The sequence below is a fragment of the Nesoenas mayeri genome (assembly GCF_963082525.1).
Source record: "Nesoenas mayeri genome assembly, chromosome: 2".
Taxonomy (NCBI): Eukaryota; Metazoa; Chordata; class Aves; order Columbiformes; family Columbidae; genus Nesoenas; species Nesoenas mayeri.
Genome location: NC_137543.1, coordinates 74,866,827 through 74,885,578, shown reverse-complemented (window position 1 = coordinate 74,885,578; position 18,752 = coordinate 74,866,827). Strand labels below are relative to the sequence as shown.

Sequence of the window (18,752 nt, the reverse complement as noted above, 5' to 3'; positions counted from 1 at the left end):
GACTTAGTCTTCCTCACTTTTAGGTTGAGGTAGATAGAAATGCTCTTAAGGTCAGTAGGAGAAGTTCAGTGGAAAGGATATTATGAGGAAGATGCTTCCTGGGCTCAGGTTTCAGGCCTGTGAGAGAGATGAGCTTTGGAGAGCTTTTGGAGCCAGAGGTGACAGGGGGCTAAAGCTGGTTCAGCAGTCCCGGTGGCTGTAGGAGCTATAGAAAAAGGAGGATTAGTTAGTTAGCTATGAGACTTAAACCTCTCTGCCCCATGAGCCACGTGTTGCATATCCCACAGAACCGAAGTAGTGGTGAGGGGGGAGTTACGTTAGTAAGGGATTAGTTTATGCTTCAGTGGATTGAAAGTGCTGGTTTTGGCCAGAAAAAAAATGGAGATGCTCACTTTGCTACAGTTATAAAAACTGTAGTGTGGCTGGATTATTTTGGGGGTTTAATATTAATGATTGTATCATCTGTATAGAAGGTTTTTCTCACTGTTAATGATGCTGGCTTTATAGATGGGACTATTCTGGTGCACTGATATCTGTTTTTTTTAATATAATTCTAGGTATAAGCATACATGGCTTCTGGTGTCTCAAATGAGAAGAAAACTGATGATGAACAGTCTTCAAAGTAAGATTCAGAAATTAATTATCTTGTCCAAGTTTACTTTCCTCCCCAAACTCATTACACACTCATTTAGTTTTAGATGAAGTTTATGATATCATTTAGTTTTAGATGAAGTTTATGATAGAAATATTGATTATAACATCAAGTATCTAGTAGAAGCTTTTTTGACAAATGAAGTCTTTATCTACTTTAACCACACCTACACAGAAGGCTTTGCTGGCTAGCCATTTTCATTTATCATGACAGTGGATTTTTCCAAGCACAGCTGATGTTTTTAGTGTTATTATTATTTTTGTTAATCCACTGAACTGTTGAAATGTTGACTTTGGTTGCTGCATATGGCCACACCTACCTGCCTCAAGAGTCTGAACAAACATTTCAATCTGTTTCTCTAATCCTTACTTTAAGCTTATTTTAGTAAAACCATACAGGCATGTTTAGTCGTCAGATATTTGTGTTTTGTTTAATCCCCCAGAAGCTGTAAGTTCTTTACAACAGTGTGACAGGAATAAATTGTCTGCTCCTTAGAGGCCAAAGTTTTTTATCAGGCAAACTTTGCCTCTACTGTAAATCCATGGCAGTTGTCCCATGTACATATAGCAATATGCTTTTATTGCCCATTTTACCACAGATTCCAAGCCTGCAATGAGATCTGGATGGGCAGATAACCAGTACAAGTTAGTGACAGCCCCTGGCTGCGGTGAGGGGGTAGGTTGAATCGTGTTGCTGGAAGGGTATGAGATGAAAAAGGCGAAATACAGACACCGCTGAGGAAGGGAGATGTATTTAAGCCAGACATGAGGACGGGGTATTGCCACATACCACATGAATTTCCCTGTATTGTGATAGAGACCTTGCCTTTTTTCATTTTATTTCCTGGAGAGAAGCTTTAATTGCTGGTAAAGAAGGAAGCATTATTTGCTTCATTGACAACAAATTGTGAAGTGATTTCAGATCACATCCTATTCACATGTAAAAGCCATTTCAGTCAACATCAGCACAAGCAGCTATTTGATCTGCGTTAGTTAGTGATCCATTAAATATGGGCAGAGTCTTACAAAATGGAGCCGCAGTAATTTAGAAGAGGCAGCCTGGGAATTCTGCTCACGTGAGCTGGCAATCTCCTGGTCTGTTTACGCCTTTCTGAAGAACCATAAACCTGCTATTTATTTCTCCCAAAGTCAAACAGGTCTCTTGGAGGAAAGGAGAAAGGCAACCAAAGCTTTGTTTCCACGTCAGGTGGGACTTGTGTGAAGGGAGGCAGGTGGGGCGTGTGAGAGATGGGAAGGAATTGTTGCCGAAAGCAGGAACGAACCACCCAGTTTGTTGGGCTGTTTTCCCAGTTCCTGAAGGTGGTACTCTGTGGTGAGCAGGGATAAGTAGGGTGGACTGGGATGATACCTCTTTTATTTGGTTGTGCAGCTACTGCTGGATAGTTAGTGACCTTGGAGGGAGAGTTTCGAGAACAGGAACAGTTGATATACTCAGAATATTTGGGTTGTAACTATTTTCTTTGCTTTCTGAGGAGCAGTGTGGTGACCTCAGTATGGGCATCTAGGCCACTTCAGGCTGCTTAAGATGACCAGCACATACTGCACAGGGTTGGCAGATAAGACATTGGACCTACAGAAGAGCACTGCCCTTTGGGAAAGGCATTAGAAGGCAGACAAGATAACCCAAACCACCTAGAATAGCACCAGATGCCTACACTTAGGCTTCAGGGTTGTTCCTGCAAATTCTTAGCAGTTTTTTGCATAAACTCCAAAGAAACTCTTTTGTCTCCTCTGACAAAACAGTTGGAATTTCCCAAGCTATACTGTGACTGCAGAGAGCCTTCATTAAGCTATTAAGTCGTCTTCTTGTATCTGGAAAATATTTACTGCTTGTATTTCATCTCAGAAACTACTTTGAAGTATTGGCTGGTATTTTGCTGAAGCTTGTGATTGTTGACTAGTCTTTCCTACCTGTTTCAACTGAACTTAAAACGTCTATCTTCTGTGCTTGGTGTTTTATGAGTCATCCAGCTTGCTTAGTTAGGCCATTACCAAATTTTCCATCAAGTCAATCCCACATGCTAAGTAGTTCAGTTTTCCTTTCTTGCCTTGTAGTTCCCTGGTTATCCAGATTTTTTTTTTTTTTAAGGTGTATCATTTCCTTACAGGAAACAACTGAAGAGGAATTGAATTCTTTTTACCTCTTCCTCTCTTTCTTTTTTTTTTTTTTTCACTTTTTTTCCTCTTCCATAGTTTTCTCTTTGCTTTGGAATTAAATTTGCTTATTTTCTCTCTTGTTCCAGACCCTCTGTACTGTTGTTACCAGTCTTATGCCATAGATTTTTTTCCTCCTGGCTGGATAACACAGTGTAACAGTGAACCAAATTGACAGAAATCCCCTTTGGGCCTGTCTATAAAGCCCAAATCTTCACACCCCTCTCAGATGGCTAGGAGGGTCGGTCAAAACACAAGAGGTCAAGTTTGCTTTTCAGCTTTACTATATGTTACCAACATAATAAGGTGATCTATTAAGTATTCCCTGGTCCTGCTCCCATTGCTCTCCTCACCATAAAGACTCACCCTGGTTCACAGCTTTAATATTATTTAAGATGAAGGCTGCACTGTTGCAAACACATCTTAGCATCTAGACTGTTCTTAAGTGATTTCATCCTGTGCAGTGAATGGGATGTTCAGTATCTTACGTGATTTGTTATGCGTCAGAAGGTGGTCATGAAATTTAGGATTTCCCTACATAACGCATGAGGAACCAAAAGAAGGTAGTGATGGCAAACTTAGGTGTGACATTTCCCAACTTCTACTGCTTGACTTCGCAAAATTAGCATCTGTTCAATGTAGGGGTTTGTATATATTCTATATATTTCAAAATGCTGCTGTCCTGACAGGGAGAATTTTATCTGTCTCTGCAACCCTCACCTGGAGAAAATGAAAGAAGACATCCTATACCATTTTGCTCTTGGAACTGGCACCCATGATTTTCCAGCATTGTTTGGAGATGTAAAGGTAAGAAGCTTCATTCAGCAAGCTTAAGCTTTTCTGCAGAAGGTGGAAACGCAGCTGCCTTCAAAATTAGACTAGATGTGTCAGCATACCGCCAATTGATGAATGACTAGAAAGGGGATAAGTTTTTAAAGGTTCTTATCACTTTCAATATCAAGCACAATTGGGAACAATGGTTTCTGACTGTCTCTTTTGATCCAGAAAAAAGGCAAATGCTGCAGTCTCTATTTGGGTAGAACTCCCTGTTGAGGGGCCTTTGAGTTGATATCTGGATATCTGTCTTTTACTAGTTTAAACAGGAGGAAGGCATTTGAGAGCTATGTAGAAAGTGTTTTGTTTGTTTTTTTTTTCTTTTTTCCCCCATAATTTTTATTCATGGCCTTTTAGAATTATTATAAGAAGAACCACATCTGGGAATAGCTTTGTGTTAACTTAAGGTGTTTGCATCCTTGTGTTGGCTTTCTCATGTTCTTTTGAGATACTGAATCATGCAGCTGATTTTGTTTTGTTGAATGCTGTCCACCCTAGTTTGTATGTGTTGGAGGAAGCCCGTCACGGATGAAATCTTTTATCGCCTACATAGCTGAAGAACTGGGGCTGGGCAGCCCTGGCTCCGACTACCCCAACATCTGTGCAGGAACCGACCGCTACGCAATGTACAAAGTGGGACCTGTCTTGTCAGTCAGTGTAAGTAACTTAACCACACATGGGACACCATTCAGTGATTCTGTTCAAAGCAGAAAATAGGAATGCAGATTTCTTTTAAATTCTTCATAGATAGAGTCAGGTTTTTGAGTTTGCACCAGCTGTGCTCAAAATAGTGCAGCTGGCTAATTAAGAACTCCTTTTTAGGCTTTTCTTGTAAAAGGGCAAGTCTCAGAGACCTTCATTCCTTTCTTGCCCCCTTTTTCCTCAGGCGACACTGAGGTGTTGCAGGGATGGCATTATAAATTATTGAGCAGACTTAATGTTGCCTCGTCCTTGTCCTGTATCCTGAACAATATGGAAAAAAGGTATCTGGATGCATGTGTGCTATGGGAAAAAATGACTGTATTGCATCCATAGCTAAGTATCTGCAGTGGCATTGTCAGATGTGTTAACATAGCTTAAGAGCAGCTTTCCATGGGACTTGTGCCCCTAATTCATGTATGCGCTTTAAAGCTTCATACTCTTAATTTGTAGATACAATTACATGCTTCAGCTGCATAACTGTATTATCATGCTGCACCTTTTGAGTTGTAATTATTGCATTATCATGCAAGTTGAGGTGGACTTATATTTTCTGAATTTTGTAACTAAACCATAGTGTCTATCTTTTTTAAAAATTTAGCTTAACTATTCACTAGCACTTCAAGTTGGTAAAAAAATGGAAGTGTGTTTTTTCTTGTGTTTAAGAAAAATTTATTGATGAAGTGCATTTTTCGACTATTAGGAATAGACACTGCTTATGGTTTTGAGAATGTAAATATTTTATAATTAGTGATTTTTAGAAATATTAGATTTCATGCATAGTCCACGAAAGTCAGTGGGAGTCTTCCTGTTTACTTGCAGTAACCTTTCAGTCAGCCCATAGGGTTAGGGTTTCTGTGCGAGTGAGTTGAGTGACATTTGGAAAAAAATATCAGGAAGGAGAGATTGTCCAGCTCCTTCTTCCATATATACTTTGCATTGTTTCTGTGAATGTTGAAAATGGATTTCTGCTTTCATTTCAGCATGGTATGGGCATTCCTTCTATTTCAATCATGCTGCACGAGCTGATCAAACTGTTGCATCATGCCAAATGTTCCAACATAACCATTATCCGCATTGGCACCTCTGGTGGAATAGGTATTTCCCCTTGTATTTCCCCTTGTTTTTGTGTGTTGTTTTTTGTTTGTTTGTTTGTTTTTTGTTTATTTGTTTTTTTCCCCAACAAAAGCATCTTTGTATGAGAGTAAAGCATCTCACCACCAGTAAGTGACTGATCATCAGAACAGTTTTCTGCAGGATATGAATCATTTTTCTTCTGTAATTCTGAAAGAAAAGGCAATATCTGCCTCCCTGGATAGAGAAAATTCACTTCAGAGATCTGACAAAGTCAGGAGAAGGGTATTCCTGTCCTTTACAAAAAGTATGAGATAAGAATATATAGTGAAAAAGTAAAAATTTTGTTCTTTGAAAAATTATTTGTAATAATAAACTGAAGCAGCTAGGCAAGCACACACAAAAAAAACATCTCTTGGTGAGTTCCGGGGTAAAGTTGCCACCTTTAAAAGAAGTAGGATTGAGTCAAGATTTACATTTCATGTGTATGGAAACAAAGCATTAACTGCATTATGAAGCTTTGTGTTTCTCTTTACTGCAGGTCTGGAGCCAGGCTCAGTGGTTATAACTCGTCAGTCTGTAGATGCCACCTTCAAACCTCAGTTTGAACAAGTTATTCTGGGAAAGACTGTAATTCGCAGTACAGACCTAGATGAACAGCTAGCTAAGGAACTGATGCAGTGCAGTAAAGAAATAAATCAATTCAATACAGTTGTTGGAAACACCATGTGCACTCTGGATTTCTATGAAGGTAAGTCTGGCAACAGACTAACAGAAGTATATCGGTAAGCAGCAACATATAAATATTGAATAATATTTTAACATTAAGGTTCTGGTTCACTGAAAACAACCAGTTCCCTACTTTGCGTTGTCTTGTCAGCCATAATTAACCTATTTTTCATATATGTAAAATCAAGCATTGTGCCTAGCAGTTTGCTGTATTGAACTTTTAAATTTGTGGAAGTTTATTTCCTCCCAGCTCTAATAGATCCTCTGAAATATATGTAGTCTACTATACACTTTTCACGTACTCATCAGTTAGGTATGTTTGTCACAGAGTTTCTGTGATTTACTGAGGCATTCTAGACTAGGGTGTCAAACTCATTTTCACCGGGGCCACATCAGCCTCGTGGTTGCTGTCAAGGGGCTGAACGTAATTTTAGGACTGTATAAATATCCTACATTTACATATAGCAACTGTGAGGCTGATGTGGCCCCTGGTGAAAATGAGTTTGACACCCTGTCCTAGAAGATGAGAGGAATGAGAATGATTTGTGGCTTTCTCCCCCACCCCGCTCCCTTCTGGTTAAGTACCTAAAATAAATCTTTTCTAAAAGGAATGATGGAAACTTTATTTCCGTGCACATTTTGAACAAAACATTGATCGGACAACTGAAGACAATATTCTGAGTTGTGTCAGTGCTGCCACGTTGGAGAGGCAAATCTCTAAGACTTACCTTGGATAAACGTATAAACATTCAGGTGCTTTTCTGACCTGCCGAGTCTATTCACAAGCATCTTTCAAATCTTGCGAGAACAGAATTAGGTAACACCTAATACTACTTTCTCTAGCTGCTACTGGATAGGTGACAAAGGGTGCTATGTGTTAGGGGAACATGGTTTTCGTAACAGCATTCCTACTTGGTCAGAAACTGACACTGTCAGTTTGTGCATCTCAGACACCAATCACAGGTGCAAGCTACACTAAACAAAGACACATCAAGGATGTTTTCAACTCATACAGCAACACATGAGAACAGACTCAAGTGCATTAATTTAGGAGAAGTTCCCCAGAAAACAAAAATACACTGATTAAAACTTCATGTAATTTAATTTTACTGTATATAACGTGCTGCTGTTTTTTCTGTAGGTATTAGTCTTGGATAATTTGAATAAACTAATTTTCTCAAAAAATGGTAATAGTATTAGTTAGTTAGCTTAAGAGACTCTTCATCTCTTACCTTTGAGAGTCTCTAAGTAATAAAATGATCATCCTTTGAGGTAGTAGCAGGAAGGCATTTTCAAGCTTTGTAGTTTTCATAGACAGTGATTAAACATCGAAGAAATGCAGCACTTCCATAGAGCTTCAAGTTTGTTGCTGAATTTTGGTGCATTCGCCATATACTAGAAACTACTGTTTACATATTCACATTTATGATTTTGAGAATTTAAGGTGGAGAAGACCAATTAAAGTACTGTGATTCACATTATAGAGAATACAAGTAATATGTAGAAACTCTAGCAATAGCTAAGAATTGTTTTGTCCTGTTTTCTTGCACATGAAAAAAAAGAGTAGTAGAAAAAGCTGGGCACTGTATAGGGGGAACTGCAATAATCAGGTGTTTTAGGAACTGAATTTGTTTTATGACTTCATCACTGAACTTTTTTTATAAAATGAATTTGTAGGACAGGGCAGGTTGGATGGTGCCATCTGCTTATATAATGAAGAAGAGAAACTGCAATATTTGAAGGAAGCTTACAATGCTGGTGTCAGAAACATAGAGATGGAGTCTTCTGTATTTGCTGCAATGTGTAATCTCAGTGGTGTCAAAGGTAAACTAACTGAAAGTCACTTTATTCAAACTGTAGGAGGTTTTCTGCATTGCAGGAGGTTTGCAGTAAAAACTGAGAATGAGGTGGTAACGTACCTTCAGCATATAAAAGCCCCAGTTCTGCTTATAGTTATGTTGCTGTGATTGTTTGATTTGTGTCATATGTATTTAAAACTTATGCAAACTTCCCTGCATACTTCTCATGCAGTTTAGTTCTATCATTTGCTATTCCAGCCCATGGAAAGCACATAAATCATTAAAGTATGTAATTATCCTATAGCATTAACTTGTTTTCTTCAGTTAGTTTTTGAAGTTTACGTGAAGCAACTGGTTAATTTAATCAGCCAGGTGATTCTCACATACATAAAACTACAATCACTTTCTGCATTTTCATATCAAATTGAAAATAGAAGAACTTTTTGTAGACTTATGACACTTAAAGATTTTTAGTAGCATCATGAATAAACCATTCCTGGTCATAAGACGAGTTTTACTTTTTTTACACAAGCTAACTAATTTTTAGTAAAAATTAGGAAAGAAAAAGTGATTATCAATAATACCTTTCTACTTACCATGTTAACTATAGTCTCTTGCTTTCTTTGGCAAGGAATTTGCCACTTTAAAACACTGATGTTTCTTGAACTTCCTTAAACTCAAGGAGGATTGAATAAAGAAAAATAAGCAAAATGGCCAAGAGTTATGTCAAACATCTTCAGTTCTTACTGACTTGCGAGTGCTTAAAATCGCAGCCAATGCAATTACTGGGCCATTAGGGAGCCCGGTCCTTTTTGCTGTCTCTACTTTGTAGGTCCATAATGTGCATTACGGCTTGTGCTCTGCAAATTGTCACCAGCAGAAACCCTGGACACAGAAGAGCTGTGGTAGAGCTCAGCTTGAGTGGAAGGAAGGATTTGATCTTTGGGGCTTTGGTTAGCAAAAGGCAGCAGATGAGCCCGAGATGTGATCCGTGGGATCCTCATGTACTTGCAGTGCTCCCCATCTGTGAATGCCCAAGTGTCTCCTCTGCTGGTTCCTGAGGGACGGCACCCAGAGCACAGGGATTTTGGTTGGGGATGAGGTACACAGCGGGGGGCTGTGACGATATTTGCTACAGCAGTGTCTCTGATCAGTTCCTACTAGTCACACCCTGGATATAATTCCTGTCCACAAATACATAAGAATTGTGCGATAACAATAAGGATCTGCCTGAGAGTTCTTGCTTTATTGATGTAGTGATCAGTTTTCTTAAATTATTTGTAACTTTTTAAATATCATCCACAGCATGCTAGTCCCCTAGCATCTTATGGTACTGTGCACTGTTATTTTGCATTTGTTTTCTCTCATATTTCTAATCTCCTAGCTGTTCATTCAAATGTTTCTACTTTTGGACTGTAGAAGTGCCAGAATGTCATTGCTAACTGATGCTGTCTTTTAATTTCTAGCTGCCGTAGTGTGTGTCACTCTTCTGAATCGGCTTGAAGGGGATCAGATTAGTAGCTCACATGATGTACTTGTGGAATATCAGCAGAGACCGCAGAAATTAGTGGGTTATTTCATTAAGAAACGTCTTGCGAAAGTATGAAATACCCATCTCGGTTTTACAGAAGCAGAAGGCTCTTGCACAGCTGAACTCCTGGTCATGACTTGTGTGCATTAAAGGTCCTTTGCCTCAGAATACCTCACAGCACTCTCTGTGTTTGTGGAAGTTAATCATTTATGCCACTGTGCTTTGGAAACTCAATGTGCTAAGTGGACTTCAGTTAAGTTTTGCTTACTTATGCGTTACTGGCTATAAATCTCACTTTTCTGTGAATTGGGAAGTGGATCTGTTGTGAAGGATGAGCCTGCAATAATATCTGAAAAAAGCTTTATTTATCCTTGCTGTAAAAGAAAAACTGGGAAGAAAATAAAACTTTATTGCCAAGTACTTGTGAACGACTGAATTAAAATTAACTTAATAATGCTAATGCCTTTCTCGTTGTTTTAAAAAATTATAAAAATTATAATTGTTTTTCACTTGTAAAGAAAAGTTAAAGTGAATGCAGTTTATTTTTTGCAGACTTTGACAAATAAACAATACTATTTTCATATATTAAAACTGCAAAATGTGGAACTGAATTTTCTAACTATTAAGTGACTAACTACTAACTTGACACTGAGTTGTTGAATATCTTGTACTTCCTAGATACTGATCCAACAGGGTCATTCATATCCTATTTTAACTATATGATTGAATCAATACCCAGGAAACATTCATGTATTAAGTAATTTTGCATTGAAGAACTTGAACTCTTTCGCCGAATCAAGGTTGCTGGTTACCAAAGAGGAGCCAAAGGCATTCAGGAGATGTACAGGAAGTTCACAGGACTGCATTATGATAGTTCTTTTTTATTTTTTCTTTCTTTTCCTTTGCCTCTTTTAAAAATGTTTTTCATCTCCATGTCTTCAGGACATAATACTCACTTTTGCAATGGTTCCCAGTTCTTCTGAAGAACCAGAGAAAACGTATTGCTCGTACACGCCATTGAAACCATTTCTGCCTTTTTTTCCACTACTGTTGGCCTAGTTTTCGTTTCTTTTTAAAATCATACTCATTGCTGCTTTTCTGCTGTGATTAGAATGTAAATATGTGCCCAGCTAAAGAAAAATGTGTTTATCTCTTTTTTGTACCACAGTGGATGGTCCAGTCCTAGCAGGAGACACAGGTCAGAATGGTCTGAATAAAATCTCGGAATCAACTGTCACTGATCCAGCTAAATGAGATTTTCTTTTTGAAGACTGTAGTCTGCAACACTCTGTTAACAGGTGTTAAAGCTAGACCTAACTGGAACCATGTAGTGGTAAAGCACACTGGCCGAAAAGTGCCAGAAACTGGAAGCAGTGTGATGGAAACACTGAAAAAGGAAGGGATGACTCTTATGAATAGGAGACTGCCAGTGAGGATTAATCACCTTAAACTTGATGAATTTTCAACTGAAGAACAGATAAAAAGATAAGAATACTGCGTTTTTTAACTTTACTAAGTCCTCCTCTAATTTTAAAAACACATTTTCTCATACATGCTTGGGATACAATATAGATTTTCAGATAAAGCCTTTTTTTTTTCCTTAAGGTCAGAGGAAAGGATTGGGTGGGAATGGCTTCTCATTTTGTTTTGAAAAAAAAAAATAAATATCTATCTATCTATATCTATATCTGTGCTTAACTGTGCCTAGTGCTTGCCTGGGTATTTCACAAAGTCCTGTGAGGTCCCTTGGGAAACATGCAACAAAGCGCATTTTTGCTTTGCAACCTCCTGTTCCCAAAACAGTAGCAAGGAGATGAAGATCCCTAAGGAAGCAGTGTGCTGCACTTCAGGCTGAAGAAAAGCTTATACTGAGTATGGGTTTGGAGCAGACAGTTTGCTGTTTTGAAAGAAATACTATGAACTACCTAAAGAGGAGAAAAATACCTTATAAAGAAAACAAAGAAACACTAAGCGTGGCTCTGTGAAGCTCCGGGGAAGCATATTACTGCAGTTATCCTGGAGGCATGAATTGGAAATGCTGTGATTTGTCTTTTTAAAAGACGGAAAGCAAGAATCTGGAAACTGGTTAAAAAGAAAAAGTTCTTATATCATTTAAGAGTGTGAACTGTCAATTGAAACTACAAAGCTTTTGTGTTTACAGTCATATAAAGCAGTCACTTCTGTTTTGATTGCTGATGTGTGAGCTCTTATGTACTACATGCCAAGATACAACTAGCATTGTGGCCTGGCCAAACTGGAGCTAAGAACCAAACATTAATGGAATGATGCAACTATTCTATTAAATCAATACACAAGACCCTAGCAGAAACCCCTGGAAGATTTCAGCCATTCATTTCTTGCCAATATGTCCTTTCTCCTTCCTGCTGTTCCCTAGAACATTTTACTTTTCTTTCTGCTAAAATATTTTTATTCTGTGTTTCTTAATAGATAAAGCAAAGGGAATGACAACTTAAAACTGGAATTCAGAGGAAAGCAAGTATCCTGCTGTTTTTCACTGGTCAACATCCTGTAATGCTGTATTCCTAATGCAAGAGGGTGCTCTATCGACACATCTTGCGTGCAATAAAATACTTTTCTTAGTTTCAGAGGAAACTTGCCAGAACGTTACCCTGATAAGAACAATTGTATTTTCCCTTGTGTCTGCAACTGGACAGAGAGATAAAGAAATGACTCAGATGTGTGCATCCGGCAGTGAAGTTACCTTCCTGTAGGTTTTACAGAGACGCCCATAAAGAATTATAAAACCTTTAACAGGCTTTTACGTGCAAATCAATTATTTAATATTACCCATTCACATTGTTTCTGTATCATATAGAAAAGCAGCATACTTAGGCTGCAGAACATGAATCAGTGATATTTTTAAGGCATATATGACATTACATATATGTTTGATATTACATAGTGCAGTGTCTCCTGTTAGATCTACAAATCCTGCCAACCCAAGGAACCTCAATTTCAAATCAAAGACCTGCTTTTATTCTCTGTCTCACCCCCACCTACCAATACACTACACAGTCAGTTGACTCCAGAGATGATCAGGGTTAAAAGCAAAGAAGGAAGGTAGAAGATACGAATAGGGTGGGAATGTGAAGGAAGGAAACAGTGGTTTCTACCAATAGTTTGGTCTGGGATTCATGATGTTCTGACCCATTCCTACCTTTTTTGTTAAAGAAGTGGTTGAGACTGTAATGAAGGCTAGAACACGTTTGTTTCACATTTGCAAGAGACTGAGAATGTGCAGTAACTTGGTTAGTGACTTGAAGGAGTGGATTTTTATTTTTGGCATCTTGATATATTAATATAATACTTCAGAGAATAATTTTATTTCTTAAAAAGTATGAGAAAACCTGAAACAGAACATTTTGGAATGACCTATTGCCAGAAGTGCTTAGAGTATACGTATTTTCATCTATCCTTTAAAAAGCAAGCAAAGGAATTCAGTAATTTCAGTATTTCTTGAAAATATATACATGTGATAAGCAATATATATATATATATACATATATATATATATATTTATTTATTTATTTATTTATTTTAAGATTCTTCCTAAATCCTTGCAAAGGATTTTCAGTGCATTATGTAGCAGCACTGGGTTTTCTCCTCAAGTCTGGATCTCAATATATTCCTAAATAAAATCTTTATACAACTGAATTGGAGATGTGTTTGATTTCCATTGATGAGATACATAGGAGAAAGAATCTAGAGCATGAATTTTTTTTATTTGCCCATCAGCAATCAGTTTTATTCTGAATGTAGCGCTCAGTAGTGCAAGCAGTAAAAGGAGCTTTGGGGATTGCATCTGCATGCAACTACTGAATGCAAAAAAAGCACAGTGGTGTGATTTGATGATGCTGTTATGTTTTCCTATAAGATGTTGAGGTTTACTTTGCCTGAAAGTTTGTCAGTCTTTTGAGTTGGAGTGACTTAAATACATGCTTTATCTTTCTAAAATAATTACCGTTTAATGTTATACTCCAGGGTATGAATTAAATTACAGTTCAAAAAGTCTTCTGCCTGAAGAGAAAGGAGGTCACTGAACAGAGCAACATTAAATCTGAAACTTGGTGGTGCAATAATAGACGAAAGAGTAATGCTGACAGGGGCAATGCTTTTGCTCAGGCTACAAACAAAATGCAGCAGCAGAAAATGTCAGGCAGAGCCGTTTTTACACAACACAGAAACCTGATTCTAGATGCTTCTTTTTGTTGCTGAGCTTGTATCTGTGAGAAAATTTTCAGTTTACTATCAGCCTGTCATATTACAAGAATAAAATTCCTAGAGCTGCCCAGAAGCTCAGACAAACCACTCACCTCCTTGTGAGATTTGGTCTTTTTTGTTTTGTTTGTATAAGATGTAGCTCCATTTTATTCAGCCCTATTATTTTACCTTGCTCACGTTTTTGATCATATCCCAATTTTGCCCACAGGAAGTGTCTCCCAGGAAAGATGCTACTAACTGATGTCATCCTGCAGGCATTTTGTCTGCAAAACAGGTCTGTGCCCTGTAAATATTTACAAGTAGTACTCCTAATAATGGAAAGCCTTGTGATCACGCAATAAACCTTGTGAAAGAAATTGTGGGTGGTGATAGGAAAATATGTTAATTTACCAGATTCCCAGCCAAATTCTCACAAGATTTCACTGCATTCCTGTCTACCAAACTGTGTTTGGCTCCTGGGCTTTAAGCTATTTAACATATAAAACTATGTTTCTTTGAATGTGCTTTGCAACCTACTGTAATTATATTAAAACTAGGCTCAATGTGGTGTGTTGATGGTATCATGCTATAAAGCAGGTTTTAAAACAAGAGATGGATGCTTGCAGAATATTCTTTACCTTTTCTGTCCTAGTGGTTTGGGATATCTTGCATATTATAAAAGTAAACTTTTAAGTTAAAATCGAGACAAAGCCTGCTAAAGCTAAGCAGAAACAGAAAAGAGCAGGTCATTCTGTCTTGTCCTCACTTGGAGACATGATTCTGAGTATATTTTTTTTTCCTTTCCAGAAGGAATGAGTGGAACAGATGATGAAATAAGTGACCTTCTAATTGGCTCCACAATATTCAAGATGTTGCTATTGACTACAGCTACTCTGTTAAGGAGCCTCGAAAGCATATAGTTTATTTAGCCTGCCAGCAACTGTGCTGCGTTCAAACCTTTCTAATCTCTTGGTACATGCAACTCCTAGACAAAATTGCTATTTAAGGCTGGTACTTGCAGGGAATACTGGTTGAAACTGTATTGATGAAACCTAGATCACTCAAAAGAGCTTCCAGGATGGCAGCAATACAGCTAATGCATCTTTCAAAAAAAAAAAAATCAGAACTAACTTGCTTTTCCTGCCTGTGTGCTTAATTTTTAATATTATTGTCTCTTTTGTGCCAAGGGTTTGTTGTAGTGGGCAGGGATTGGTGGATGGATTTCACATTTCTTATATGTCTATAACATTGCAAATGATAAAATGAAGCTCATACATCCTGTTTCTTATAAAATTACTTTTAGATGTAATTTCCCAGAATGGCACTGCAGGGATTGTTCTTGGTTGAATGTTTATGAGGTATCTTTTACTTTCATAAATTTTGTTCTAGAAAAAAAACCAAGCCTACTACTGCAGAACACTATGCTAGGTAAGAATGAAATTCTTTAGGAAGAGGCAATGATATATGAGGGCAAATGTAGTTGATAGAACTCACTGGTGAAAGGTGTTTGTCTGTTGGGTGTCCTATTCAGTAAAATGAGGAGTCATTAGTTCATTGGTACTGAATACTAATTGCGTACAAAATAATCGTTTCCTGGATCCATGAAAGCTGTTTAGCATTAGAACACAGAATGCAACATTTATGAGTATGTAATTATACAGAGCATAATAAATTATGCACATCACACAGTCAGATGAACAGAGATTTTGCAGAATTAGTTGTTCAAAACAGTTTCACAAATGGTTCCTGTGAGGTGTTTTAGCTTACATTCAGTCAGGAACTGTCTTCTGGATCAGTTGTTTTGATAAATAACTGCTTGTAATTCATTATGCTGACTGTTAAGTTTATAATTTCCTACAAATCACACACTATAAATTCTGCTCCCCAGCTTTCCAAAATATCTGTGTGAACCCATATATATATTGACAATATTAAATTATTGACAAATATTTGTTTAAAAATGCGTACTGTGCACAGAATTTTCATCTCAGCTCTTTCAGAATTTTACCTTTGCTCCTAGTAAGCAAAACGACTGTACATACCCTTGAAACAGCAGGGATTTTAGCATTGCTTGACTAAAAGCAGAAACATGCTTCATGCAAATGCCAGCCAGCTGTGAAGTGGGGCTCCTTGGTGAGGTTATGTTCTTCTTTTTCGGTTGTTTGCCCGGCCACACTTTGGCAGTGTAGGGCACGCCAAAAGGAGAGCCCCGGAGCGAGGGGATTGCGGGAGAGGTGGGACGTGGGGGACACGCACAGCTGCTGCCCAGCACGGGGGCTGCTCTTCAGCATGGGAGGAAGCAGAAGGATGGTGACTTGCTTGATGATGCTTGAGGTGCCCACCATGGCGACAGTGGAGTGACGTGGGAAATAGGGGTTAATGGAAGAACAATAGACCCCACCTTCATACACCACTTAGTTAACCCTGCCATAGAGGTACAAACATCATCCGGGTAATGTCGTGGTTGAGACGGACAAATGACATAGACCAAGTTCTTCCAGGATGAAAGTAGTAGATGCCATTTATTGCCACAAGTGCATTTTTATACAGTTTTACCAATTCATGTGTCTCTTCATTATTGGTTACAAGTTACGGCAGTGACATCTCATTGGCTAATTTTGCTATCATCAATGTTACTCTTCTACTCCCTTCTCTCTCACGGGTACATCCTTAACATCTCCGGATACTCCTTTACTCCCATCTCTCTCACGGGTAGGCCTTAATATCTTCAAGGCTAATTTCTGTTCCCATGCCTTCTGTCAGGGAATCCACGGACCCACCGTAGTCCACCACAGGGTAAACACTGAGCTACTTAGTTATTTAGTACATCCTGAGGACTTTCACTCTTCTATTCAAAGCTAAATGATTACTTCAAGAATTTTTCAGTCTCAGAGCAGATAAAATAAAAGGAAATCCCACCATATTTGAGGAATAAAGGCGTTCAACTGGTCATATTCTGCCATCATTACAGCTGTGATTTCTGCTTTGCTGGGAAGCAATTTTTACCAGTATGTAAAAGTTTATGAATTCAGGACACACAGACAATCTATTCTCCTTTAACCCATGGAAAATGTAAAAATTAAAACAGAAATTTGCACCCTTTCACATATAAAGATTTTAACAGATTAATCAGTCAGTTTAACATGAATTGGGGTAACCAAGCTTCACAACATGCTCTGGAGAGCCAAAAACTGCTACTGGGTGACCCAAATCCAAAGAATGGGAAAGGGAAGCTCAAGCACTGACCATAAGACAACAGTTGAACCTCATCCCAGGGAGAATGGCAGAGCTCAGTGGACCTACAGATGTGTGTTTGCTCATTGCAGAGGTATCAAACATTAATTTTTCAGATTGCTGTCTTAGCTCAAATCTAGTCAGATTCCTCACTGGTGACATCTGTATCCAGAAAGTTTTTACATTTTGGGGATTTTACTCTTAGTGTGGAAAAATAGCTATGAATGTTAAGATGTCTCTTTCATTCAATAGTAATACATTTTGCAGAAAATGTAAAGATGCAATTTACTCAGCAATAATGAGAAATAAAGGATATTTGCTCAGACATCCCACTGCCCTATTGTATGATCTCTGATTCAGGTTATAGGTGGTTTGAATCACCTTCTATAATGGCTGTGTTGCATGTCTTTGTTGAGCACAGAACTTTGGGGATCAGATTCACTCTTAAGCAATTAATTTTGGTAGAACAAAACATACAGAAAGTTTACTCCTCTGCCCAAGGTGGCATTCCCTGTTGGTAGTGTTGTCCCAAAACAGGGTTCTTTACCCAGTGTGCATACAAATGAGCCAAATTAGCACACAGAGACGAGATATTTATTTACAGAATTACGCAAGTCTATGTGCTGGAATAAAGCCAGCATGCCAGCAAGAAAAGTAAAAGGCATTATTTAAAGAATATTTTCACTGTGTTCACACCCTAAAGAGCCAATTGGTTATACATTTGCTAATTGCATTACATAATCCTTTTAGCGTATAATGAGCAACATTCAGCTAAAGGACAGTTTATCCAACGGTCTTGAGATTTCTGTTAAAGCAAGACTCAACTAATTGTGCAGGCTTCAAACGGTCTAAAACTGCAAGGTCAGCAACGTCTGTAGTTCGTGATCAGGTGTTCTGCAAATCACTCTTATCTTTGTTACATGAACAGACTGGCCTAAAACTGAAAGGATTTTCATATTTTTAGATTAGCAATTGCAGACAGGATTCATTCTTTTAAGCGATGACAACAGTAGGGCAGTCATCCTCAACCCCCAGTAAAACTGCACAGCTCCACATTGCTGCCCCAGGTTCCCCTCCTGCAGAGCTCCCCCCATAGCTCCAGGAATTACCCTCCTGCCTCTTTGCTGAAGGAAATGCTGGGAGACCGATTTTCATCCTGGGTGGCATATGGCAATTGATTAACAGTTTTCTGACTTGTCAGAATATTCCACCTTGATGTAGGCAATGTGCACTGAAAAAGGAGAATGAAATGTCAAACACACAGACCCTTTATAAGCTAAAATTAAACAGTCATATGATGATGCAATGGGATCACTCCAGTGCTAGATTTGTACTTACAAGGGTGTTCTACAAGTATACAGACATTTATTTGGCTACTATATTTATATGGAACTTATGTTCCTACTATTATTATTTTCAAAAATCTAAGCATATGCATGTAAAATGACATTAATACTGGGATGACGGAGAATCACCAAAATCTGGAAAAAGACAAATGTGTGTTCCATATGATATTTATTTATTTATTTATTTATTTATCCTGTTGTTTGTATTCATTTTTATTTCAGAAAAGTAGAAACAAGTGCAGAATTTATACTGTGGAGTACAGCACCCTGAAGGCATTTATACAAACCCATCCCCTTACTGTTCATTGCACTGTGAAGCAAATGGAAAGATGAGATTCCTCAACGAAAGCAAAACAAGAGGCAGAAATATAATCTCTCCTTTTCTCAGTAAGCAGGCAAATCTCTTGCACCATTCTGTAGTGCTGGGATTAATCAGCTTATAAATAAAATGTTCAGACT

The 18,752-nt window shown here is 38.1% G+C and overlaps 1 protein-coding gene across 1 annotated transcript; it reads left to right on the top strand.

The window, feature by feature from the left end:
- Positions 1-569: 569 nt before the first annotated feature.
- On the top strand, positions 570-9,640 carry UPP1 (uridine phosphorylase 1; the record flags this gene model as incomplete). The annotated part of the gene is made up of 7 exons (XM_080364296.1): positions 570-622; positions 3,516-3,633; positions 4,159-4,317; positions 5,343-5,457; positions 5,975-6,184; positions 7,840-7,986; positions 9,428-9,640. The coding sequence occupies 7 exons, from the start codon at positions 570-572 to the stop codon at positions 9,565-9,567; spliced, it is 942 nt and encodes a 313-aa protein (XP_080220422.1). The 3' UTR covers positions 9,568-9,640.
- Positions 9,641-18,752: the final 9,112 nt, after the last annotated feature.